The sequence below is a fragment of the Danaus plexippus genome, chromosome 15 (genome assembly GCF_018135715.1).
Source record: "Danaus plexippus chromosome 15, MEX_DaPlex, whole genome shotgun sequence".
In the NCBI taxonomy this organism is placed as follows: domain Eukaryota; kingdom Metazoa; phylum Arthropoda; class Insecta; order Lepidoptera; family Nymphalidae; genus Danaus; species Danaus plexippus.
Window position 1 is genome coordinate 8384705 of NC_083547.1, and position 27646 is coordinate 8412350.

At 28.6% G+C, this 27646-nt stretch overlaps 2 protein-coding genes across 4 annotated transcripts; one reads left to right on the forward strand and one right to left on the reverse strand.

The window, feature by feature from the left end:
• Window positions 1-24666, forward strand: LOC116766345 (proton-coupled amino acid transporter-like protein CG1139). 3 transcript variants are annotated; one of them, XM_061522934.1, is made up of 10 exons: window positions 1-161; window positions 12277-12412; window positions 18215-18298; window positions 18513-18663; window positions 20430-20551; window positions 20952-21036; window positions 21262-21503; window positions 22287-22499; window positions 22691-22860; window positions 23121-24666. In XM_061522934.1, exons 2-10 carry the CDS (start codon window positions 12348-12350, stop codon window positions 23357-23359), a joined length of 1371 nt encoding a protein of 456 aa, XP_061378918.1. In that variant the 5' UTR covers window positions 1-161; window positions 12277-12347; the 3' UTR covers window positions 23360-24666. The 3 variants fall into 3 exon arrangements, with proteins under 3 accessions (XP_061378918.1, XP_061378921.1, XP_061378919.1); XM_061522937.1 differs by lacking the exon at window positions 1-161 and adding an exon at window positions 1364-1476; XM_061522935.1 differs by lacking the exon at window positions 1-161 and adding an exon at window positions 8615-8723.
• On the reverse strand, window positions 24652-26781 carry LOC116766424 (trypsin 3A1-like). Its single transcript, XM_061522909.1, has 5 exons — window positions 26775-26781; window positions 26029-26257; window positions 25544-25787; window positions 25258-25407; window positions 24652-25168 (listed from the first exon to the last, which is right to left on the reverse strand). The coding sequence occupies exons 1-5, from the start codon at window positions 26779-26781 to the stop codon at window positions 25016-25018; spliced, it is 783 nt and encodes a 260-aa protein (XP_061378893.1). The 3' UTR covers window positions 24652-25015.
• Between the last annotated feature and the right edge of the window lie 865 nt (window positions 26782-27646).

The following is a 27646-nucleotide window of genomic DNA, read 5'->3' on the forward strand; positions in this document are numbered from 1 at the left end:
GATTGCATCGGACCGAAGTTGTCATTTCACTTTAAGAATACGACTTGCGGAGATCACGCGTTCCGTTCTAAGTTATCGCGAAACAAAACAATAAAACGAGATCCGTTTTGTTTTTGTGGGAAGTTTTGATTTCGGTGACTTAATAAAAATATTTAAGACACGTGAGTTTTTACTTTTGTTATTTTTGTTTTGTTTTATTATGTTTTATAAATAATTTAAATGTTTATTTTTTTTTCATTTAAATTTTAATCATACTATCTTGCTATTCTAATATTTTTAGAGTTCTTTAGTCAAAGCAATTATAATACTTTATATCACTTTATAATTATATTTTTGTGTTTTCAGTTAAATGGAAGTATATTTCATACATTGACCTAATTTATAATTAAAATTTAAACTAATCTATTAAAATGTCCTTTAATCGCACTAATTTAATATACAACAAACTATAAAACGTACGAACCAACTAATTAAAAATAATATAATTTCAACGTTAATGTAAATTCAAATTTAGAAGCCAAAAAAATTTAAATTAATTTATTAGAATAAATTTTTGCTCCTAAATTTTTATGCAACACAACCCTAACCAGTTATTGTAATCAGATTAATTAAGAAATCTATTACTCAATCTAACACACTTTGCAGGATCGTAGTAAGTAATAATGCAACCCAAGCATAGTCTCTGGCTAAATGTATGCATGTAGATCTCTGCGTTAAGGTACATCCACTTGTCAACATGTGACTTGATGCTTTTTTTCTCAACCAAAGAACGAATTGGGTTTGGGACTTATTTTATCCTCAGCCGTATAACTAATAAAACATAAATAAACATTTTATAAATTCATAAATATAAAATCTAAACTTGCATAACACGGTTCCGACGATTAGCAATTTAATTATATGCACCTATTATACAAGGATGTCACGAATAGAGCGGTACGTCGTGCCCTGGATATATCTGATTAGAAAATATTTAAGATCTCATGTAATTTATGTATCCCAAATCTCAATATCCACGAACGATTACTCACTTGATGACACTAAGATTTCGACCAAATACGATGTGAAATTGAAAGGCGGAAGTACATATGTATGTTCTATTATTTATAATAAAAGGCTTCTTCACACCAATTTATTTAGTGAGTCTTAAGTAATTTAATTCCTTGTATTAAATAATAGCGACGATATGAAAAGAATGTGTTATTGTTGAAATATTAACGTGAGACATTCATAGAGTACGCTACAAAGCGTTTGAATACAGTTATTCTTTTATTTTCTGGATTATGAAGACGAAAATATTATTATCCATTGTTTCATGATGTAATGTTTTCGTATAAGAAAAGACAACAAAGGAAAAATAAGATTAAAACCCCAAGGGTATTTTTATAAGACAATGACACTTCCGTTACGTGTTCCTAGAATTTTGATTTACCAAAACTACTGACGCGTTACCCACGTTTACCCACTAATACTAAGGTAAGAAAGTTTGGGGGTGCTTACTTGTTTGTTTGTAATGCTAGAGGTTTAAGTGCTTATTTGTTTTGCTATTAAAAAAATATATCACTATTTCAACGAACTTCTTTTATAAAATAACAAAATTTATTATAAATCCTCCTAAGGATTGAAAACAAAACCAAGTAGCAAGTATTGGACAAATAAAATTTATTCAATCCGCTTGTCGCAGAATATAAAAAATAAATTTTATGGTTTTATTTATTTTTTATAACATTAGCACACGCTTTTTAAAGGATTTATAAAAGATATTTTATAATTAAATTTTAGTATCCATACTAATATTCATTATAATATTGAATTATTTTACAACACTTTTTAATTTTAAAGTGAACGATAACACAAAAGACAAGGTAAGCCATCGCGTTTGCTGTATTTATTTGAAAAATTTACCTAAATTACTCTCCGCATCACATGGATGATTGGTCATCTTATTTTGTTACTTTAATAAGACTATGACCTTTCCTTACATTTTATTTTGTATCGAGAGTCAATTCCGAGGCTAGCAAACTTTCCTGCTCGCAGTTTGCCTTGGACCACATGTGGTAGAGGTCGCTGTCGTCTTTAAGACACTAGTTACAAACTAAATTATTACGAGGACAAGGATTTTTTTGCTTTTCCCGAAATTGTCTTCGGAAGGAAAACAATTTTGTGAAATAATTAGCATATATTTGAATATTTATTTAATTTAACCCATCATCCATATAGATATGTTATTGTCTATTGCACTTGGAGATTTGTTTTGTAATAATCGTGTTCACGATAACACGAGTTGCACGTGTCATGCGATGAGTCGCCAGTATTTTAAAACAATATTTTAATTTTAACGACCAGGACATCAGTTATGAATAATAAAAAAAATATAATACACCTAAATAGACGTACGACTCATTGTAGGGCTATCTATAAGTAAAGACGAGTTGCATACCTATTTATGAAATTTTTTTTGCTTTGAAAGTATACCCTTTTTCCTCTCAGATCATTATTGTTTGGCTCATTTTTATTTGCAGCATTATAACACCATCTGTATATTGTATTGTGTGACAACTTAAGTAATATAAATGCAGAAATGTCACAGAAGGAGACAGCAAACTACAAAAGATGACTTGTGAGCGATTTTATCCAGGTTGCTTTTTGTACAAAGGACATATTAAAGATAAATACTACTTTTGTTATATTAACTTTCAAACTTTCGTCACGTTCTTAACTTATCGTATTTAATATATCTTTCGATTCGAATCTACATAATAAAGAATCTACATACTACTAATAGAAAATTGTAAGTGCATGTACAGAAAATTATACAACTTTAACACATCGTAACTTTTATTTTCAAGGAATGTTATTGATTTTTAACAATAAATAACGAAAACAAGCACCTTTAAATATAAAATTTACGAGTCAGAAATTATTTAATATTACTTTAGCGTACTTATGATAACTTTTAAGATTTCTCTATAAATAATTACAATAAGAGGATGAGCCGGACTTAATTCAAAGGAGAACAACAAAGTTATATCTCTGGGAACCAATTAAGCAAATACACGTATATTACAATAAAAAACCACACATTTACTAATTGGTTATGGATAAATGGACATTAAAGTAACGTATTTGTTAATACAATTTCCATAATTAGAAATGAATAAAATGTATTTGGACGTAAGAGTCCAGTTTTTAATGTCCTGATTTTTTTTTTGAATTTTACGCGAAACTCATACTCATATGTCTATTGCATATTCACAATATGAATACTGTGACTTTTCATGTTGTATGTTATAAAGATTCAACATAATATTTTTAATTTATACCTACTACTTAATTAGCCAGCGTTCTTAATAGAACAAAGAAAGAAAAGCAATATCGAATTAGAACCGAAGTTGGAGTGAAAATCCTTCCACAGTTCATGTCAGGACACTGACTGTGATGACTTAATCGTGATGAGGCATCATGAGACGAGAAACTCAATATATTTAAAAGTAAACTTCATTTAAGAATCTTTTCCGATTTGAATCGCTCAATGTCTTTAAACCGTTAAGAATCATTTACCTTACTTTTAAAGTAAATTATTTACATTTATTTTAAATACCTTTTTCATTAAAGTGGTATATATTTTTTTCCCTCACACATATATAATATTGTTATGGTATAAAAGATACTTCACGTAAATAATCGCAAAAAGTTTTGATGTCATAAAATTATCTGAATTAATATTTATTACTCACAAGTATTGAATGATGTAGAATTATTTTTGTTTTTAAAGTATATATATATAACAAAGCGTACCTGATAATTATAAAATGAAAAATAGCTTGCAGCGTCGTGTTTCATACAAGGTCTCTCATATTGAACGCTTTCTAGAACATTTTACATTATCGTGTATAAGTAGTTTAGTGATATATGTGCTTATTATTCTTAAACTGACATTTTATTATATTCGAATATTCATAAATACAATAATTTTATAAAAACAAAAAAGACTGTTTACATAAAACATACTCATGTTTTGATTAATAGACTTTATTTCATTTTTTAATAACTCCTCTTATAAATTTTATCTAGCAACCTCGGCCTCTTTTGCTGCAAAGTACCTTATAAATATCAATGCCAATGATAAAAAATGTAATATAACCTCGCATTCTATAAAATTCTAATGTCAATACGGTTTTATAATGGTGTAATATAAACGAATTGAATATCAATTATTGCAATATCCTAACAATTCGTTATGTTCTGTGTACAAATTTTTATTTATATGACATTTGACTCATTCCAACCGGCTCAAGGATTCCCCTACACCGATTTCTCATACGTCCACGTAACATATTAACTGACAACAACGAATCATTAGACATATATAAGCATTACAGAAATAAACTTATAACAAATAAATTATCATAAAGAAACTGTACTCAAAAGTTACAACATCAATTTCAAATCATAATAATCAAATCGAAGATATTAAAAAGTTTTTTATTTATTTTCTAACTTAGCAACGTTGAGACCAATGCGTAAGGAGACAGTACGTGAACACCACAGGTCTCTTACTGAGCTAAAATTCAAATGTGTTCATTAAATTAATTGCGCTAGTACTTTCGAAGACGTACCTACATGTAAAAAAAATTATGAGTCATGTGAAAATTATCAATTAATATTATATAGATAAATTGCGTATAAACATGGATATCCTTAGTAAATATCTTACTTTGACGTAATTTATAACGACACATAAAATTATAATATAACCTGAGGTTAGTTTTTATAGAAATCTTTGTATAAAAAGTATACGACATTAAAAAATGTGTGATTCCACTCCTAACTAAATACGAGATCATTTAAAACATGGTCTATTGATATCGTTAACTTTTTAAATACAAAAGTTTACAAAAGTTTATTATTACATAAAAGTAGAAAATTACTTACAGATTTATAAGCAAAATCTTTTATTTTTAAATATTGTATAAACTTTTTTAATTTAAAACCTCTAAAGGTTTTATGTAATCCGTTACTTGTTGAGTATTGTTTTAAAGTAAAAATGTTCATTGTCCTTTGTTAAGGGAATATATTATTTGTTATAAGTTTTGCCAGAGATTCCGGATGTTATAGCTACATAAACAATACGTTCTTTTCATTTAAAAAACAGTTTTATTAATATTTATTCCGTACCTTCATGACAATGTAAGAATATTCACACACTTAGACCAAATTCTTCATAAATTTTGGCATCTATCGATATTATTTCCTAACCGATAATCCCATATAATCCTTAATATGTCCAGCAAAATCGAAGACACACGAATCCTTTCTTGATCGGAGAAGAAATTTGTCATTCCAAACATTTTCCTTAATTTATTCTATTATGTAACGTTAATAACAGACTTTATAATAATATATTGTTGTAATAAACCTTTCTGTAAAGTTCATGACTAATATTTTCTGCGCGATCCTAAAGGGCAAATGTATAATTCAATTAGTTTCTGATTCTCATTAATAGAAAGTGTTGAACAAGCCTTTAGGTGGGGCATTTAATAAGTCAAAGGGCTAGTGATAGACTATTGATTAATTTTACTAATAACATTTGCGCAGTAAACGTAAATAAATTTAATTAAACTTAATACGAACAAAAGGTATAATAATGCGAAAATGATTTATCAATCTGTCAGTATTTTTGTGCTCATACAGTCGTTTTTCTTTTATAAGAACCGTCACAAGTGACAACAAAAAGAGTGCTTTCAAAAACAATTAATAAAAAAGTATTGACTAAGTATTCTACTAATCATAAAATCAATAACCTGTAGACATTTAAATAATTTATCTTTTTTATTTTTACATCATGTTCCTCAAAATGATTACTTTTGTGAAGATGCTCTGAGTATTGTTTGGGGATGTTGCTAGTTCGTAAATTGCAATCAATTTCTTTTCAATATTATTTTTTTATATTTATAATTGAGACGCCATTTTTTTTACCTACAACCTAAGGATTTTATCTATATTCAAAATATTATTTCTCTATGTCATATTCTATATAAAACCAATTATATAATAACCATTTCCTTTAAAAACGCATTAAAATTGATTGAATGAAGTTTAATTCTGTCAAAATACTAGAGTCATTTTTATTACATTATCAATTTCAAAGCTATATAAAGATACATTTTTTATAAAGTTTAACATGCTCATTTTGATTACCGTTATCGAGTAGTACCTATTTAAAATGTGAAAATAATACAAGCCTTATATATATTTAATAATATAAAATTCAAAACATTAAAAGATTTATTGTAGAAGTTTTTACATACGAAAATTTATAAATTTAATGTGATGTTAAATTTAATCTCTATATAAAACTCGACAATTAAAAGTAGATGGATAAACGTTTTTTAATTATTGTAGATACCAAAACAAATTTCGAAGGCCATTAAATTGATTATACTTAACTGAAAATGTATTTTCGATTGTTCATTTTAATATGCAACAATCACGTTTAACAATGTAAAGAGTCAGAATACAATTAATATATAAAATAATTTGTAGGTTACAGAAGTTTAAATTTTAATCTGAGAAAACATTTTCACTGACAACTGGCATGATAAAATTATAGAACTCTTGGTTAAAAATAATAATAACTTAATAATATATTTTACCGTTTAAGTGTACTCGAATTGATACTACCGTTGGCGTTTTATTATAATAAATAAAAACGAAACTCAAAACGAGGACTCGTATATAAATATTTAAAATTATGCGAAATTTTATTTCTGAAAATTTGCTAGATTATATCTTACATGTTTTGCCGGATTTAAAAGATCAGATAGCTTGTAACTGAATACTACTTCTGAAATAATAGGTTTTAAAGACAACATGAAAAATTTATCAATACACTTAGACACGTACGTGGAAAAATAACGATACGTACTATGTTGTGGTAAAGTACATCAACGTCTTGAAGATTATATTACACATATAATATTAGTAACAGGATTTTAAGACAGCTTCTGCTCTCAGGAAAGGGGCTCATTTATAGCTGGTCCATATATCGGTAACGAGATCTCATACATAAAGAACACACTAAGAGAACCCAAATGATTTTGAAGAATCGGCGTTCTTGACAGCATTCTAGAGTTTAGTAAATTTTAAATCCTTCACTAAATTCAAACAATTAGTAATTTTCCAGGTAAAGTACAAAATAAAACTCGTAATATTATTCAATTGCCACATATTCTTGATATAAATTATTTAATAACGAAGGTGATAGAACCAATATTTATAATTAATGTCCAGCTTTAAAGGCCGTGAACATGAACAATCTGCAATAGTCTCAATGATACTTCTTGAAGGAAAATGAAATCCAAAATTATATAAAACACCTTTTTCTAGTTAAATATCTTGCTGATAGTAGAACTAACTGAGTACTTCTTTTCCCTTTAATTATTATTTCTGCTTCAAATATAACACTGACACTCCTTTCCTTCGATTGGGTGAGATATCCCTTAAGAGAACACATCATGTCCCTTACATGTGATGAGACACCCAGGTTTTTATCAAACTACGACTGGAAATTACTGCTAATGACCATGTAGGGTTGGTATTAGATATTTCAGTTTATGCAAAATGAAGTGTGCACCTCATCATCATCTCCTCATGTCAGCATATGAATGGCACCTAAAACAATTTGATAACCATGCCCTCACCTCAGGTGTTTTACTTGAAAGTATCCCTGTTTATAACAATGTAATAACTTGCCTTCCAAATCTAAATCACGGTCTTCTGAAGCTGGAGCTATGATAATAAGTAGCTTTAGTTTTGGTGACTGATGTCAATACATTCACATATTTATACCACTCTTTCAGTACTTACATACATATTGTTTGAGTGGAACAGAACAATTGTAGACATGAGGCTCTCCAGATACAACAAACCAATCTATAAAAATTTATAAATAATGTCTTATATATATATATATATATATCTTAACATGCCTTTTAAGATATCTTATCGTAATATATTATAAGGATGGAGCTCTATTTTAATCTTAAGAATTTTTTACTTTAATGTTTCTGAAAACCGTTATTACTCAGATCTCAAAATTTTATGCAAGTTTCCAATCAGGTCTCGCAAAATTAGAAACATATTGTAGTGATAGACAAAACTAAACCAAAAGAACTATCCATCATATAGTGCGGGTCACTAATGACTGTGAATTACAATCTCTTATCTGCTTCTCTGCAACTTGTCCTTTGTCCAGACCAAAGACCAGAGCTAGATAGCTACACACGAGCTAACAAAACCGAATCCATGGAAATAAGGAAAATAACATTGGCTAGTTCATAATCCCCTGTTTTAAATAAGCACATCAGTAATGTTCTCTCATAGAAATCACTCAGATATCATGTGGAGAGCTCCGAGCTCAAAGACTAGCTAGTTTTTGGACTCAAAATACTGTCATTCAAATTAAAATCAGACAACAGAAAAAAGTCAGTTACATGAGTAATTAATGTGTAAGTAAAAAAAATAATTCTTTCAAACGAGTTAATATTTCTCATAAATATTATTATTCATAAAAGACAATACTAGATAAAATACAAGCTGTATATATTTGTATTGTGTTGAGAAGTGTGCAAGGATTACGAGCAGGTCGAAATGTATTTGATGTGTAGCTACAGGTGATCTAAGTCGTTGATAAAGTCTGATAATTGTGTCGTGTTGCATCGGTGAGTTATCAACATGATTATTACACGTCCATATTCATTCACTATTTGTAAAACCATTTTATATTTAAAAAATTATACAAATAACGAATTAAATAAATATGACACTTAGTATTTCGGATCCTACACGTGTGTTGTTATTTTGATCTCGTCTTTCCGTGATCAGGTTTGCTGTTAAGGAACCGAAACGTCGGGATTATGTAGGATATAAAATTATATAAAAAAACACTTAGTAGCCAAAAAATTTAGTTTAATTTAAATGTGTACACGCGAAAATCTTTGAAGAAAAGAATTTGTTTCGCCTCCTTCATTTACATGACAATCTTTTAAACAAAATTCGCATCCAATCGCTCCACTGAGCCGCGATGAATATTAATATTAATGTTTTCAATATTCAATTTTACAATTATTTTACGTCTTTTATCTATAAGTAACATAAACATTCTCATTATCTCGTAATTCAAGGCTTAAACGGAAAGTATTTTTACTTTAAATTACTTCTGAAACAATATCCTCATTTTAAAAACATGTTTATGTCCCTTCATTATTTCTAGTTCGGCAACATTATTAAATATATAAGTATTTGATTTTCTTTATTATTTCAGTCAGTTTTATGTGTAAAATTTTGTCCTATATTATTTAAGAGTTTACCAGTCATTTAGACTAACAAATGAACAGTTACTACATAGGGGTCAGCTAAATTATAATCGTCTACTTTATAAACATTCATAGACATCACATTATTTATAACAGTCCCATCAAGAACCGACTATATTGATTTTACAATTTTCATTCCCCTAATTGAAAAAAAGGATTTAAGGGAAAAAGTTTACTAGCGATGCGTATCACCATTCAGTAGTCCTTTATAACCTAATAAATTTAGATTATAATGTTTTATGAATACCTGAAACACTCCACATGTTTAAAACCAATAACAATCAACTAACATACATTAATAATTATGACAATAATGATCGTGTGCAAGGTTACAACAATATTTCATGTCTTATTTTGTATCCTTGCCATTTATATTCACGATTACTTCCAGTATTCATTAACCTTAAAATAACAAACCATTTCAATATTAAATATAAAATTTAAATGAAATCAAAGAATCTTGTTTCTCATATTTAACACATAAAAATTTAAGAAAAAATTGAGATATAATCGTCCAAAATAAGGCTTGTTTTATCCGCAATGCTGTAAAATATACTCTATTTTGACCAAACTCTTTATTAGTTCACTATAAATGCATTAAATCTGTTCAAACACCTCGTATCTTTATGATACAAATAAACTAAAGAGTAAAAATATAATAAATCCAACTTCATAATCTCAAGAGGATTAATTACAAGCAAATTATATTACGTTCGAAAACCTTTATATTGCTTTATTTTACGATTAACACAATTCATCAAATTAGTTTGTATAAAAAATATGTATGTTGATGTAATTGATTCTCACCACTTATTTTTAATATAGAGTTTTTTAATTCTAAACGGCTATACTTTATTTACAAAAAATAAAAACAAATGATGACTAAATAAGGAAATATAAGCATTCGTGTCTCTTAGAATACTCTTTGTGATTATAAATTCAAACTTCTATCGCAATGACAGTTCATGATTACACATAACATTATACATTACTCTTGTGGTTTTAATAAAATGACTTAATACATGTAAAAATAAACAATCATATGTTTAATAACCACCGTCTTGACTGAAATATCCTTAAATTATGGTCCATTGTTTAAATTATTTATGTTGAAAGAAATTTTTAATTGATTGAAAATAATAAAATGTTATCAGGCTGATCGTAAATTATGAGGCTTATCTTAAATGCTTCGAGATTTAGAGAATACGACTTTAATTGGTATCTTTATGAAACGGGTCACTGTGATTAATTTTCCATTAGTTAATTTTATTTCATACCTTTGAGTTAAGGAATCTCTTTCAAACAATCCTTATCATTTATTTAATGTTTATGTTAACATCTGGATACATTTGATAGGACGACGGTTGATACGGCTTACCTTACAAATGATGTAAGAGCTGATAGTGCTTGAAAGTACGGCTATTCGTTATTGTGGAAATAGTCTTTTTGTTTAGTCCAAGTTTGCATTAGTCCAAGTAGACATTCATACGAACCGTATCCTATTTCTCATTCAATTAACTACGTTGATAGTATGCATGTGGTGTGGTTCACAAACGTGAATGAAAATTGTTAACTCTGCGTATAGTGTAGCGATGCCAGCTAAGACAAGACATTCTACTACCTGTAAGAACGGACGAAATTATACTTAACTGGAAATTTGGCTTTTAAATAAAATAAGTCAGTTTTATTAAAATACACCAAATCTTATAAATATTAGAATACTAAAAATACAACAGAATGAAGTAGATTTAAAAAGGTACCTTAGTTAAGATTTAGCTTAGGTAAAATATATAATTATTTTACATTGTAGGACTACCAGATATTACAGTTTTACAAATAATGACATTCTAACATCACAAACTCTTTGTGATACTTTAATTATATATAATGAATATTAAAAAAATATCTATTTTATATGATAAAAATGTAGAGTAATAAAAAAAAAATATTAACAGCTATTTATGATTCCTACATAAAAGGTTACTATAAAACAATCGATTAGTATTAATAGACAATCCAATCCAGTCTTAGTACTTGTAAAACAATAAACAAAGATTTAATATAGCTTTACAATCAAATCAATTGCCTCCATAATAGCCGTCTCAAGAACAAATTTTAACGAGATAGTACTTTGATCTTGCTGGCACAGTTAATGTTTAACAAACTATGTATTTAAATAAATATTACTTAGTCCATGATTCATTAAATACAAATGAAATTAAATATTAAGTCATATATTTCGTAATACTCTTCTTGAAACAACGAATAATTCAATTGGTAACATTATCTTTAAACTCCTAAGTCACTGAATTGTAATTAGAATCAAGCACTTTCATTATTTATAAAAGATAGAAAATTAAAACGTGTTATATACATTATTCACTGTGTACTAATTTATTCTAAATTAAAAATTTATTCCGAATCGTGTCAAGCACCTAACCTTAGTTTCATTTTTTACCGTCTAAACGAATACCTAAAGTTTTAAAATTATACATTAACAAATTATAAAGTGAAACTTTAATGTAAAATTAATTGGAAAGGAAATACCATTTACATAGTTAACAGAACAAATTTGTCATGAACGAGTAAATGACGAAAATTATCATACCAAGAAAGCAAGAAATTCTGGCATTCCGTTTAGCACCTGTCTCGTAACTAAATGCTTATTTTCTTTGCGAATATATTAACATTGTAATTAATCTTGTTTTCATATTTGACTTCATTTATTTTTTTATCTGTTTCTTGTTTATTGTTAAAGAAAAAAAATATGAAACATCACTATTAGAAAAATTTTACGTAGATAGATTAATGGTACCCAAATATATTTTGAAGTTTCGAAGTTGTATAATCAAAAACTATTATATTAAAAATATTGCTAAACTAACTTTGTTTGTTCTAGATTTATCAGGGGCTATGGATCGCACATGAAAATAAAAAGGTTTTAACATAAACAGACAGTATTAAGCCAAGATGGAAAAACAAGAGAAACATCAGACTCCGGGTGTTCGCCCAGTAATGGATACGTACAGCTCAAAGTAAGTAAATTGTTATTGATTTCCTGTACGTATTTTCGAGGTGGAACATAATAATTTTCCGGGTTCATTTTTTCATTTCAATTTGGAACTGAAACCGTTCAGAATTCAATGCCTTTTCGTAAGATTAATATCTTAGACATTTTCTAAGATGAAAGCTTTAAAGTATTTTCTGATACCGGCTTGATCTGAATTGTAAACGATACGATCGTTACTTTTTATTTTAACAAAATGTATAACACAATACAGTCCTTTTCAGTACACTATAAAGCTATATGCTAGAGAAATTGAGGAAAACTACGAAATGCCTTAAAGATAAGAATTATTACAATTTGTTAAGATTTGTTTTGCACAGGTTACTTAACTTCTATTTATTTTCAGTCCTAACACTTTATACATCCCTCTTTCGTAAATATTTTAAGTTATTTCTTTACTGTTTCATTAAAACTTGGCCTTAAATTCTATCTATACATAATTGTTTCTTTCAATCACAACCCAAAACTTCTCCAGACTTAGGATGAAGTGATAGTGAGGTAGAGCTGATATAAATTTGGTAGTTTGCGTGAAACTTATATTTTCAAGGAATTTTAAGTAAACAAAATGCAACCTCAAATATTCAGAAAACATTATCATTAAGGTTTGTTTTCGGCAACGACCTATATTCAACCCCCTTCCATGTACTCCTGGGAAATGTTTTCTCATCTAATGTATAAAGCATTATTCAAATATGCCTATGCATATTTATTACATATGATTATGTATCTGCTGTCATGAGAAACGCTTACTTTTAGTTATCCGAATATCAATCATAATACTAGGATAAAACGAGTTATCTATTTTGTGTGAATGAAGTAATGCAAACCTATAGATATTGCCTTAACAAAGGACTGAATATTTAAAGTTAAAAAAGTATTTTGACAATAGTCTTACATGATTTAACTAAGTAATTTATTTTTCATTTCTCCCTTGGACTTTGGACCTTTCAGAAATCATGTTTTACCAACAGTAAAATATTTATATATATTATTTTCCTTTCTTCGGCATAGTACTCATCAAAGTAGGATGGGAATTAACGAACGTTCGGACAACATTGCCAAGAATGAAACATATCAATGTAATGTTATATTTAATTGTGTTATGTTTAACATCTTTCAGTCTCTCTCTCTTTCTGGATTTTTTTTTTAGTAATAACAAATATTAAACCCTTCATAAAAGATTTTTTTGCGTCATCGAAGCGAAGCTTTATTCTTCGAAGTTCATAAAAGGCATTTTTATATGAATATTTATTATTTATTATTTGCCATAATATAATAAAGCAAAATTTAATATGATTTTTTACGATAGAATATCGATTGTGAAGATAGAGGTCGATTTTTCCTTTCATATTGGCGAAACTGTTACCATTACATTTATCGTTTCAATAAAAATTTATTTTACAATTTTATTATCATAAAAATAAAACAACTATAGCCCGGATTAACAATAACGTAGCTCAATAACTTAGGAAAAGAAAATATTAATATTAATTTAAAAACTCTTCACGTAATTAAATTGTATTCTTTATTACTTTTCTTTATTACGTACAAACGATTTAAGATATATTTTACAAAATAATATTTATAATAAAATTTTTATATAAATTTAAATTTAATGTTGGGTCGTTACATCTCTCGTTAACATTTATGTATATTTACCGAATATTGACACAAAAAAAATTTATGAAGAATGCTCAAAACCGAAAAACCAAAATAAAGATGATTTTCGATTAATTATCCTAATGGAAAAGATAACCAACATATCCTATCTAATAACTTTCAGTCCCTAAAGTCCCGAGACGCTGGTCTCTATAATAAAACCTCTTATTTATAGACGAATAAAAATATATTAAATGAATGAAACTAATTTTGTACAATTGTAAAATCCAAATTTGTTTCGACTAATTAGCTTGTCTTTATAAACTGTACTCATCATTAAGTCAATCCCATATAAAAAGAATAATGAGTACTTGTTAAGGCAACAATAGACAATACCCTATTAATCGTTGCCCTTGGCTTTTGATTTGTGATATGTTCACAAGTTTATTTAAAGGTGACAATTTTTTTGTAATGTACATTGCTGTTAGCAATGCGGCTTTGACGGCGTCACCGGGAAAGTGGGCCAGTGCTGAACCTGGCCCTTTAAGAAAGGGGTCTGAAGGGCCCCCAGGATACGTACATTTTAAGGGGGCATGCTAGAAGTAAAGCTCGGTATACAAACCTCGATGCCCTCTCGCGAGGGACGTGCGGAAGCGAGGACATCGCTCTCGACGACCAAGCTATTTGACGAGTGTGTCCTTACTTTTTATTACTAAATACTAATAAAAAATCTTTTGTCTTTAGTACTCATTATTATCTTTATTCTCTATGTGTTGTCTTATTTGTTCTCTTAACATGGTCATGGTATAGAACGCTACCAGATTCCGGCTAAGGAATCTATTATGACCATTTCAAGTACAAATTATCTGTTATAATAAATAATGTATATTAGGTTCCAGAATTAAATTGTTGCTTAACTTCATTTAACTATACCAATAGTGTATAATAGTCACAAAGTACTGTATTTTGTAGCTCATATTCGTGACTGTGGAATGGCTTGAAGGTAACACCGAAATATAATGACGCTGTTTCGTAAAACAACAATCGAACGTAACAATATATTTGCATAATCTTAATTACAATGAACATTTGAAAAACCCACTTATGTAACACTATCTATTATAAACGACTTGTATGATATTTTTCTTATTTACTCTTAATGATACTACAAAAATACTTTGTTGTTTTTAATAAGAAAGAAGCAGGTAATTATACTTTATCATTAAGTGATAACATTTTTAGATAAAATAATACCCAATGCTGATGCTGACTAAGAACAAATGATAAACCTTTTAAATTTATAATTAAACTAGGAATCTTATTATTAAAAAATAATATCCTTACATACCATTTAAAGTGATAGAAAAATAAAAAAAATCTGAAGTACCTCCATATTTCATTTGAAAATATATCAGAATTATATCAGACTTTAGTAAAATATGATAAAATAAAAGATACACTATTCATCTTTTTTGAGTTACAGAAAACTTATAAAATAGATCATAAAACGGTTTGAACATATGTATACAGAAACGTGGGTGTATTTGATGTTTTCTAGAGGATGAAATTGTATAAATTTTATTCAGGTACAGAAAGTTAAATACGATAATTCCAGGCAACGAAATTAATCATATATATAATGATGGTTCGGTACATCGCAACCAATTATATATATGTTTAAGTTCAGCAACATCCTTGTGTGTAATTTTATTTAATGAAGGTCAAAGGTTAAACAAATTACTTTTTTTTCAACAAAACCATGTGTTTTATCATTAAAGTGGAGCAAACGAATTGTTCACCATAAAATTATATATAAAGAATATCAATCCCTTTTTTATTACGAGCCACCGTTTCTGAGACGTAACCATCCTAAAAGTAGTAAAAATTGTTATCGTCATAGTATTCATGAGTTCGCTACGTTCCACAGCATTGGAGTGCTTCTCTAGCATGATGCATTTCCAAAGGTTGTTTATATTTCGACTGGTGTCAGTGATCTTAAAATTAATTTTTATAAAGCTCTTAAATTTAGACCTGATAGTACTGACATTGTATAATATTATATAAAAACGCACTGAGAAAGTTCCTCTTTGATTGTCCCAAAGTACGAGTATAACTGTAGCATTTACTTTATTCTTTATCTTTGTTTAATGAATTCGGGATGCGTAAAACAAAGAAGTCTGGGATTCACGATCTTACTAAAAGAAAAATATTAATACCAGCAACGCTAATGTGACATTCGTCATTAACTTAAGATAACACACAGCATTGTTTGAGATAGCGAAGAAACATTCAAAGTTATTTTAGATAAATACCTTCAGTATATTCATCGACATTTTGGTACGACATTTCTTTTGACCTTTGACGGCATTTTTCCCATTCACAGCAATAATGGGGAACTAAACTATTTATGTATAATTATGTTTTAATTTCACGTGTTGTGAATTTATGCACTTTCATTCTAATTTTTGGTCAAAATTTATAGGTTTATAAGTGAATTGCACGTGATCTATTTAATGGTCAATTAAATAATAAAACAGGTTCTGATAAGAGACTCTTTATAATTAAATAACATTAATTATTCCAAATGTTTCACGAAATCAACTTGCAATAAGCAATTGTATTTTTTTTTTTACAATAAAATATTATCAGTGGAGCTATTATTGTGAAGTTTTAGTTAAATATCTTCGGATACAATGACAAAGTTTTACAAAGAATTGTTTAAATTAGTTTTTGGATAATGTTTTCCGTTTTCCAAAACAAGATATAATTTAAAAATATAATAATTGTAACATTCCTCCCACTCAACAACAAAATTGAACGACTATTGCGAAGTAACATTCCATTTAATCTGATACGCCGAGGACACTTGGTGGAAATTTTCCTTTGACGATTTCTCCACCCAAAATATTGTAATGTAATTTGAACAACTTCACCATCGTCCCTGAAGCTTAAATGCAATTACATCACTTATAACTTTCGACGAAGCATGTCTTTTAAGCCATCCAGGCATAGGAATTAATGAAACAAGGCTTTGCGAATATTAAGACAATCGCACCCATTTTTTTTGTAAAATATTTATAGGGCAAATACTTTAATTTTTAAAAAAATAATTGTAACACTAATTTAAACGTAATCTTCTGCCATAAGAAACGTTACCATTTTTATCATAATGAAGTATATTCATAATAAATTAGGCTCACTATAATGATTTGTGTAAACTATAAACAAAACCGAAACCCGTGGAGGGTAATCAAAGATATAGAGAGTAAAAATTCTTGGTACCTGTTAACCTTTCAAAATGATTTGTCATGATACCAAAATTATAAATTAGTACATAATCATATTAGATTACCTTTTGGTACCTTAGTTTCCTGCTTAGTACTGGTACTTGGTACCTTGGTATCTTATAACGCAATTTATTATTTTCAAAATACATCAGGATCTACTAAAACGGACCCAAGGGAATGCGTTAGAACTAGTTAAAACTAGCTCGTTATCTTAACACGTTATAACTGTTGCCGCAATTGTTATTTTACAACATATTTACACAGAATAGTATTAAACACGTAAACATTAAGTACAGTCCTCAAAATAAATCTTATCATAAATAAAACAAATGATAAAAACGGATAAAATACATCGCTGTATATTCACGGAGGCTTTAACATGATAAGAATTTCTTTTTACCTTCTCAATTTGTTTACTCATCATATATATTACTGGTCTAGAACATTTTCTGATCTTTATTTTTTTTAATAATTCTATATCAACAAATCTTAAACAAAATATAATGAATGTGACAAGTAGGAATTATATAATATTCGACCAAACACTTGACGCATTCCTTTAAATATATATATATATTTAAACTTTCTTAAATGACAATGGGTATGAGAGAATTTTTTACATAATAATATATTATAATTACTTCTTAATATAAAAAAAGTCTGTAAAGATTATGATTTACTTTGTTGCTTAATATCTATTAAAATGAAACGCAATTGTTTACATTGTGCAATAATATTATTTCTTTCATCATCTGAAATTAAAATAATTGTGTATAAAATATTTCATAATTATATTAATTCATTTAAATTACAATCTTTATGGAAATTTAATTGGATTTAAATAACAATTGAATTGAATCACGTATATATTGTTTTCTTTCCAGAATCGAACTTGCCTATAATGGTTCCAGAGAAGATCTTGATCCTTATGTACCAGCTGCCCACAGACCGTTAGAGTCAAACACATCGTGAGTGGATAACTATTGATTATTTCTTGATATACCAAAATCCCAAAAACTTAATATAAATAATCCTTTCTAAATATAATAGCTATATTGCAAGAAAGGCAAAAGACAACAAAAAAAATATTACTAGAGTTCTTAAAAAACAACAGATATTTTGCATATTCTATTTCGGCGAGACTTGATTGTAGAAATAAAACATGTAATTTTTTATTTCTAGGAGTTTCGGTGCATTAGCGCATTTACTAAAAGCCTCATTAGGCTCTGGTGTACTGGCTATGCCTCTCGCCTTCAAAAATGCTGGTCTACTCGTTGGTGTTATCGGAACTATGGCCATAGGCTTCGTCTGTGCTCACGTTATACATGTATTGGTAAGTATACATTGGTATAAAAACTATAGAAGTTAACGCGTTCACGATATATTTATAAGTTTGAACTAAACGGATCCTCCACATCATGGTTGAATATTAAAATATTTACATATTTTTTCTTTTACAATAAAGATTCCAAATTAAATATTCCAAAGAATACGACGTATAAAGAAGATTTGAGATGCTTTGACGCTTTGTGAGACGCAAAATACATAGATTTTAATTAAAAGCGGTGAAATATTGAGAAAAATATTCGTCTTTGGTTTTCTATGACATTTTCATTAAGATAATATAAATTTAATGACATAAATCTTTCATGAATATGATGTATTTAGAAATTGTATAAGATTATTTTTTTTATCATCAACGGAATATGAAAAACATTATTGAGAAAGGTTTTTTACAACTAATGCAAGTCCTATCGATGTATGCAGATATAGCCTGGTTCATTACGATGCAAAACACTTAACCTTAAACTGACAATGATTCCTATATCATCAATGTGTCAATAACGAAACTGGGTGACGCCATTACGCAATCTTAACGAATCATACTTTCACCGCCGCTCAAACCGCAATACTCTCTTTGTTATGACTGCAATACCAATCTCATACTGCGGAATACACCTCACAAATAGACAGACGTACAAAATATATTGAACATTACTTTCATTTTTATACTTATAATGTTTTATATTGTAAACTAAATTTTAATAACTCACTGTTTAGTTATCAAAATATCATTGTTTTGCACCCAGATAGCAAAAGTTAATACTGCAACAGTTATGATTTTTTAAATCTTTATTGCATGTAAATTAAATGAAATGACAATTATTAAAAAAATATAATACTATTTCTGCAATTAGTCTAATTTATATTTATAATTTTTAAAAACTTTACGAACAGAGAAGTTTAAATACAAATATTTTAATCTCTCCTCTAAATTTATTTCGTCTCCGTAAAGAAAATCTCAGCAAACAAGCAATTAAACATTCGAAGAACTAAGAATAATTCAAGACAAATTTCGTAACAGCTCTTGAAGCTAAATAGTTTGAAGTATTTGAGGATAGCTCTATCAGGACGACGAAATACGAACAAAATTGCTATCAAGGCATAATAAATAAAAATATTATTTAATTAAAAAATTTTAATTAATGTTTTATAACTATCAATATACATTTTATAAAAAATACTAACCGTGATCGTTGTTATTTCTTAAATAATCATAAAATACCATAATATTACAAAACAGAAAAAACACTTTGTTTTAAAAAAAGCAATTATTACTTTTGCAAGATCCACCTGGTAGTTTTAATTGAATAATTATCCCAAAAAAGTTTTTTGTATCCAAAAACGTGATTGAATGTTTCAAAGCTTCATTTAAATAAAGATAAATCTTAAGTTAAATTAAAATCTATTTTAAAACTTTCCTTTCCTTCTTTCCTTTGTCATTTTCCTTTAAAAATAATAAACGATAAATACATTAAGTTTTTGTATATTTTATTCCTGCCAGCGTATATCATGTAGTAATTCGGTAACAAAGACAGGTTGTTACGTGTTCCATTAAAACCTCCAGAAAAGTTATTCCTTTTATTTCAGTATATAATTATTTAATTTCTCAATGTATGTATATTTACATATATAACGAAAATAATTTTATAATTAAGGTATGAATATTTTCAACAAATGAGTATCAAACATTTAAAAAAGTATTACTTAACCAAGTGATTATAATATAAAACCTTTTTTAATTTTTTTTTTTTTAAGGTGAAAACTTCACAAGCTTTATGCGTTGAAATCAAGAGGCCTTGCTTAGGATATGCGGAGACATGTGATCTAGTGTTTCAGACTGGCCCAAAACCAATCAGAAAATATGCACCCTTTGCCAGGTAAATACAATATTGCAAATGTATTGAATAAAACTTTTCATTTGGTTAACAAACCTTCAATTACTTTTGATGTTTTTGTGTAAAAACAAATGCCGTTTTGAATTTACATTTATTTTCGTGCTTTTAATTGGTATGACTACATTAACAGACTAATTACAATTTAAAACATAGTTAACGTAAAACAAATTTATTCTACTTATAGAATAAAAACAAAAATTACATGTGTTTACGTGTATGTATAGTCAATTACCCAAAAATAATTGAATTGATCGAAATACAATTTTGTATAAGCTCGTTTATGATCATTTGATTGGGATACAATAATTTTTTTCTTCTTTACTATACTTACAATGAAACTGGACTTTAATCTCTAATTTTCTAAATATTCAACATATTACAGAGAGTTGGCGGATTGGGCTCTTGCTGTAACACACTTAGGAGCATGTTGTGTGTACATTGTCGTTATAGCGGAGTCCTTTAAACAAGTAATGTATTTATATATTATTTTGATAAAAAAAATTGTACCAGAATTAATTAATATACATTATTTCTATGGAAGCTTAAACCAGAATGTTATTTATATTAATTTCGAATACGAATACTACCTGATTACCAGTGAACAGATATCAAACATTAGGTTAAAAATATTTAAATAAACATGGCTGAATATAATGTAAGTGAAAATATTTAAGTGACGTCTTTGTTTCTAGGTATCCGACGAATACGGAGGTCCGAAATGGTCTGTGTCAACATTCTGTGCTCTGACACTAGTCGTGTTGATACCATTGACACAGATAACGAAATTAAAATACCTAGTTCCATTCTCGGCTCTGGCTAACTTTGTATGGCTTACATCCATCTGCATATCAATATATTATTGTTTAAGATCTCCACCACCACTTAGTGAAAGAAATCTAGCTACCTCTGTATCAGGATTGCCCAATTTTATAAGGTACGAAATTTTGTAGAATGTTATTAGTAAAGTTAAGAATTTGTTTTGACACTAACATCTATTATTTGTCCTAGTCTGGTTATATACAAAAAAAATGTACAAAATAGCACTCCTAAAAATGTACAAAATAGGCTGCTAGGTAGATACAAATATTATTTTAAAAAATTTCTTTACTTACGATCAATTCATCTTCATCCTAAATCCTTTCAATATATTTACTTTATTTAATTTCAAAGTGTTTCAATTTGAAATAAAAAATTCTAAGATTTCGTTATTATAAAAGGGAAATGTTTCAGTAAAAAATTCTCTTTATAAATTTGGTAATTAACCAAACAGAAATATATAATTCAATTGCTTAACGTTAACCAAAACCTTAAAAGACGCCCGGACCCTCTCTGAAATATTTAAATTTATTTGTACAGATAGCTGTGAAATTTCACTTCGTAGATCATTAGTGTCAACAATCTTGATAATTAAAGCCAATATTATATTGGAAATTTAATACAACACTTTATATTTGCCTTCATTTGATAGAGCAGGAAGAAACTTTCTTATTAAACTTCCTTCATAACAAATACTCTTAATGGAGGATCTAATTAACCTTCTAATTAAAGGGATATAATAAGTAAATTCGCAATACAAGGCGAATATAATGACTATACCCATCACTTACTATTGCGTATATCTTACAATTGTAAACGTGATAATGTTCTACTAAAGATCCAAAAAAAAAAAATTGGAAATTGTTTAAAGTTGGAAATTTAATTAGTGTATTTATTTCAGCACAAGTCTTTTTGCCATGGAGGGAATCGGAGTTGTGATGCCAGTAGAGAATGAAATGACAAAGCCTCAACAGTTCCTTGGTTGCCCTGGTGTATTAAACATTGCTATGACAGCGGTTGTGGCTCTTTACACCTTCGTTGGGTTTTCCGGATATCTGAACTTCGGAGAAGAAGTCAGAGGGAGTCTCACTTTAAATCTACCCCAGGATGAAATGTAAGCAAAAATATATAAAGTACCAATTAGTATATAAATACTTGTATCAGCCTGTAAAAACCTACAAGATCTCTTCCGCCTGACTTAAGCAAGGCTTATTTATACGTTAAAGTTTTCATAAGCATAGAACAAAAAATTATATTGTTATGAAATACGAGAATATACATATATGAATTTTTATTTTATTTCAGCCTAGCCCAAGTAGCGAAGATCCTAGTTGCGTGTGTGATGCTGCTATCATACGCATTAATATTCTACGTTCCCGTCGACGTGGTATGGAGACGACTGCAAGAGAAAATCCCCGCTCGGAGCCACAGATGGTCCATAGCAGGCCTGAGACTCGGAGGAACGCTATTGACTGGTAATTATTTGATAACATTTTATTTTTCGACTACATTCGTGTTTTAATATTATAAATTTTACTCGACGTTAGGATGACTCTAAAGGAATGATGATCAAGTTGAGATGTGAAAAAAATCTCCGTCAGTTAATATTATTTTTTGTCTTCTACCACTAACAATTTCTCTTTTTTTGGCTTCTAACATAAGACTATTTTACTACCAGATCTTAAATTGTTTATATTAATCCTATATAATATTCATTATTTTTTTTTCCTTTTAGTGGGTCTCGCCTGTGCTATTCCGAGATTGGAACTCTTCATGGAGTTGGTCGGAGCTGTGTGTCTGTCTGTAATGGGTTTATCACTTCCTGCTATTGTCGAAACTGTTTTTCGATGGGACAAAGATATGGGGACCTGCAACTGGATTTTATGGAAGAATTGTCTTATTTTATTATTTTCCATGGTAGCTATGGTATCAGGAGTAACTTTTTCTATAAAATCGATGATAGATAATTTGTGATATTTAGAATAATGGCTGTGTAACTAAAAATTTTATATCTTAGACAATATTAGTACAAGTGTCATTTCAAGCAAAAACTTTACCGTTTGTGTTCATTATAAAACACTTTATTAGCTCCAAAATAAAATGTATCGGTATAAATAAAATCAAATACAAGGGTTTAAATTTAAGTAAGATTATAATCTGAACAATATGTTAATATAATTTCATTAAACATTTTATTGATATGGTTATATGAAGAAACGCATTTGAAGATCGAATCTTATTGATAGCAATAAAAAAAACGTGTTCTTTATAATCCAATAATTAGTTCAAAAGTAAATCTAACACATATATTCTTTAAACTTAATTTTATTTTATGTTTTCGAACCCTGTTTATAACTAACCATCTGTAATTATTCATACATCTCATTGTATTTTAAACATTAAGCTGGATATTCTGTTTTTTGGATTAAAAAAAAAATACATACCAAATACCTTTTACAAAGGTATAACCGTAGAATTTATGTATATTTATCATTTATCTTTGAGAAATCCATGTAATGAACACTTATATTCAATCTTCCTTGTCGACAAGCCCATCTTTCTACATGACTGACTTAACATACGACGTAAAAAGTAAATCCAACATTGTAATATATTTTGTAAATATAAATAGGTGGAACCTAATTAATGGGTCAATGAATATCTCGTATCATTAGATTCAAGATATTACTTTTATTTATCTTAGGAAAATTACATTGTCTGTTAATTTAAAATTATCATATTCCTTTCTTTTTTTTTTCACTTAAAGAAATCCTCGCTAAACTCGATCTTTAATATTATGTTTAAAATGAATTTTATTATTAATATTATAATTTAAAAAAGCAGTTATATAATAAAAGAATGAATACGTGATGACGTTGATTATTCATTCAATTTTAAACTGTATCCGTTTCGACTAAATAAAATTTCATTCTTAGAGCACAGAGAGGTCTGACATGCCTACTGTATAACAATGTTATTATCAAGTCATGCAAATTACACGCTTTTCAGGAAATACGCAAAACACTAATACTAGTTAGTTATTTTTGAAATGTATAATTTAATACTTGTTAGGTATATTCAAGGTTTTTAAGTAAAATTTCATTGTAAATTATCTTGTCACGGATATATTATCTCAAATCTTTTATTATATGTTACTATAAATTATAAGATTTCTTATTTCAAAGTTGTGATAACCAATTGACCAAAAATATTAAAAAAAAATTTATTGTATTATAAATACTATTTGGTTGTGAATAAAAAGAATATTGAAACTTTTCAAATTTTTATTATTTTAAAATAGCTATACCTCAAATCTGACAATGATTGTAGCCTATTTTCATAAGAAATAATAAAATTTTGCAACAAGTACTAATTAAAAAAGAAAGAAGCTTTATTTTGTGTTAGCATCCTAAAAACAAAATGGTCCATGAATTGCAAAAAAAAATTAAATGATATCTGTTCCAAGAAATATCTTGCTTCATTAAAATAAATTTCCATTTCAATGACAAACAAATTAAATGATGTAATGACTTCATTGGACTCGAAGTAAAAATATATGTGTACTCTCTGTTAATTAAAGAATCTTAAATCATTTAAAAAAACTTGAATCTGCAATTTACAATACTGTCATTATACACCTGTATTATCTGTGATAAATCTTCTAACTGGTCCAGCTGCTATATTTGTGAAGACATTCGGAGACATAGGGCGTGCACAACCTCTTGCAAATGACACTATACCACAAGCCCTCCCATTATCAACCCCAGCGCCTCCTGAATCCCCCTAAAATAATAATCTACTTATCTACATTCCAAGTCAACAATATATATAGCAATTAAAACAATATAAAGCAAAATAAATTAAGACCAAACCTGACAAGTACCCTGACCTCCTAAGACGAAATTCCCAACACATACCATGTTGCGAGTTAATATTCTGGGATACGCCATCTTACATCTAAAATAATCAACAACAGGCACATTCACCGCTCTCAGTCTTAGAGGCAAGGGATTTTGTCCTTCCTGAAAAGTACGATTGTAATTTAAAAAGAACACTTTGTTCATGAAACTATATTTTTATACGACGTAATATAACTTACGCATTTAATGTTAACATTTCTAACAAACAGTTTTTTTCTAATAATGGTGTAACACCTACCATCAGTCTGCCCCATCCGCTGACGTTCACTCTATTACTGCACGGTTCAGATTCATTTACGAGGGGAATGGGCTTCATGGCGTCAGTAAACTGTATTGGATTAGAAGTTCGTATATAGCCAACATCCTTATCAAAGGGTGAATCGTTATATTCTGGGTGTGCGACTATCTCGTCTATCGGTATAATAGTGCCATTGCCCCGATATGTGCTACCAGCTCTCAGAATCACTGTGGTAGGATCAATACTGAAACAAATTTGCCACTAATTTTGTTGATGGACCAACATCACAAACTAAATCATTTGAATTTCTTTGAGAGGAAATAATGTAAAATCAGAAATTTACACTAACTGTATATAAAAGTATTTTTATTTCATTAGAGGCCTCTAATGCTTTTTAGGTCGGAGATTCTAATGTTCTTGGATAACAATGCCATAGCTTAAAACTGTTTAGTATCAATAATAACGTAACCAATTCGAATAATTACCCTTGTGCACAGTGGGCTGCTGTCAGAATGTAATATTCACTAATGATGAATCCTCCGCAAAAGTAAGTACCATTATCTCGTTGGAATAAAAAGTTCACTTGGTGCGGATATTCCTCTATAGTTGTTTCCTGACCCCCCACAATCCTCTCATCCACATCATACTCAGTCTCCTCTGTGTCACTCCATAACGGAACATTCCCCGGTTGTATAATGTCGGATGAGTACCCACCTGGAATAGATTCCGTAATTTAAAATATTTTACATGAAACATTCTAAACACAAAGCTCTTTATTTATACCAAAAACTAATTTCAGTCCAAAAACTAAATATATTATGCTCCACATATTCTAGCAATTACTGAGAGTAACTCTATAATTGTAATTTTTTAAAGCCTATATATTATAAAAGTTTATTTATTACCCACATGCTTAATCTAGAAAGTACCCTTCGATGTCAGATCATCAATTTTTTAATTATTTGTATCTTTAAACCGCGACTCCACTTGTAATATAAAGTAATATTAATTATAAATGAATCGTAGATTATGAGAAAATAAAACCTAAGGTTTATAAAAATAAAGCTCCAAGAAATAGTTAATAAGAAATTTTAATTAATAATATTAATATTTAAACTACAACAAATAGTAGACAGATGTTTTTTCATTATACAGAAGCTATATGATTGTAAATAATGTATGCAATGCTTTGTAACAATTTAGTAGGCATTTAGAGCGCTCCGCTATTTACAGTACATTATAATTAAACAACTTCATCAATATTTATAACATTTGATTTTAAAGTATAAAATACAAACAGTATTAAAACTAACATAAATTCAAATAAAGGTTTTCACAGATTTAGCTGAATTACCATTTTCCAAAATAAAATCCTCAATACATTTACAAATTATAAACATAATTGCAATTAATTTTCACTATATTAATATAACTTATTTTCGGGGAAAAAACATTTAACGTACATTAACATTTAACATTCGGCAACACGAGAATGCTAAATGTAAGATCCATGCAATGAATTTAGAAATACAGAACAGGTGGTTAGACAAAGAAGATTTTTGCATCCCATTAGCATTAAAATGGTGAACCTTTATTTATGATTGGTCACCAGCACTGCTAAAATTTTATCTCAATGCGTTCCAAATGACTCTCCCAGATTAGAGTAATTTAGTAAGATGGGGTTAAGATACCAAAAACACTTGCTTTATTTGCGGGGAGGCAGTTATAATTATAATTGGAACTGCTAAGCATATGCTGGTGGGATGAATGATACTTCTGGATAGCGGTCAATACTCGCTTTGTCACGATAGGGTTTTAGAAATCACACGTGAAGCGGCTACTCTTTCCCTAGCCAGAGCGCAAAAAGAAATAACCTAAAACGAGCGATCAAAAGGTTTTGGGAGAGAAGGCACTAGCGCTAGAAAATCACATGTCAAGCCTTACTCTATCCTTTACGCGGCTTCGGTTTTGACTATAATCATGGATACATATGAGAAATCTGAGGATTCCTTGGGGAACCAACATCCCCAAAGACCATGCCAGTAAGGTCAATAAGTATTACGAACTCACTAAGTATAGGTTTGTCGTAAATTTGTACGCGAG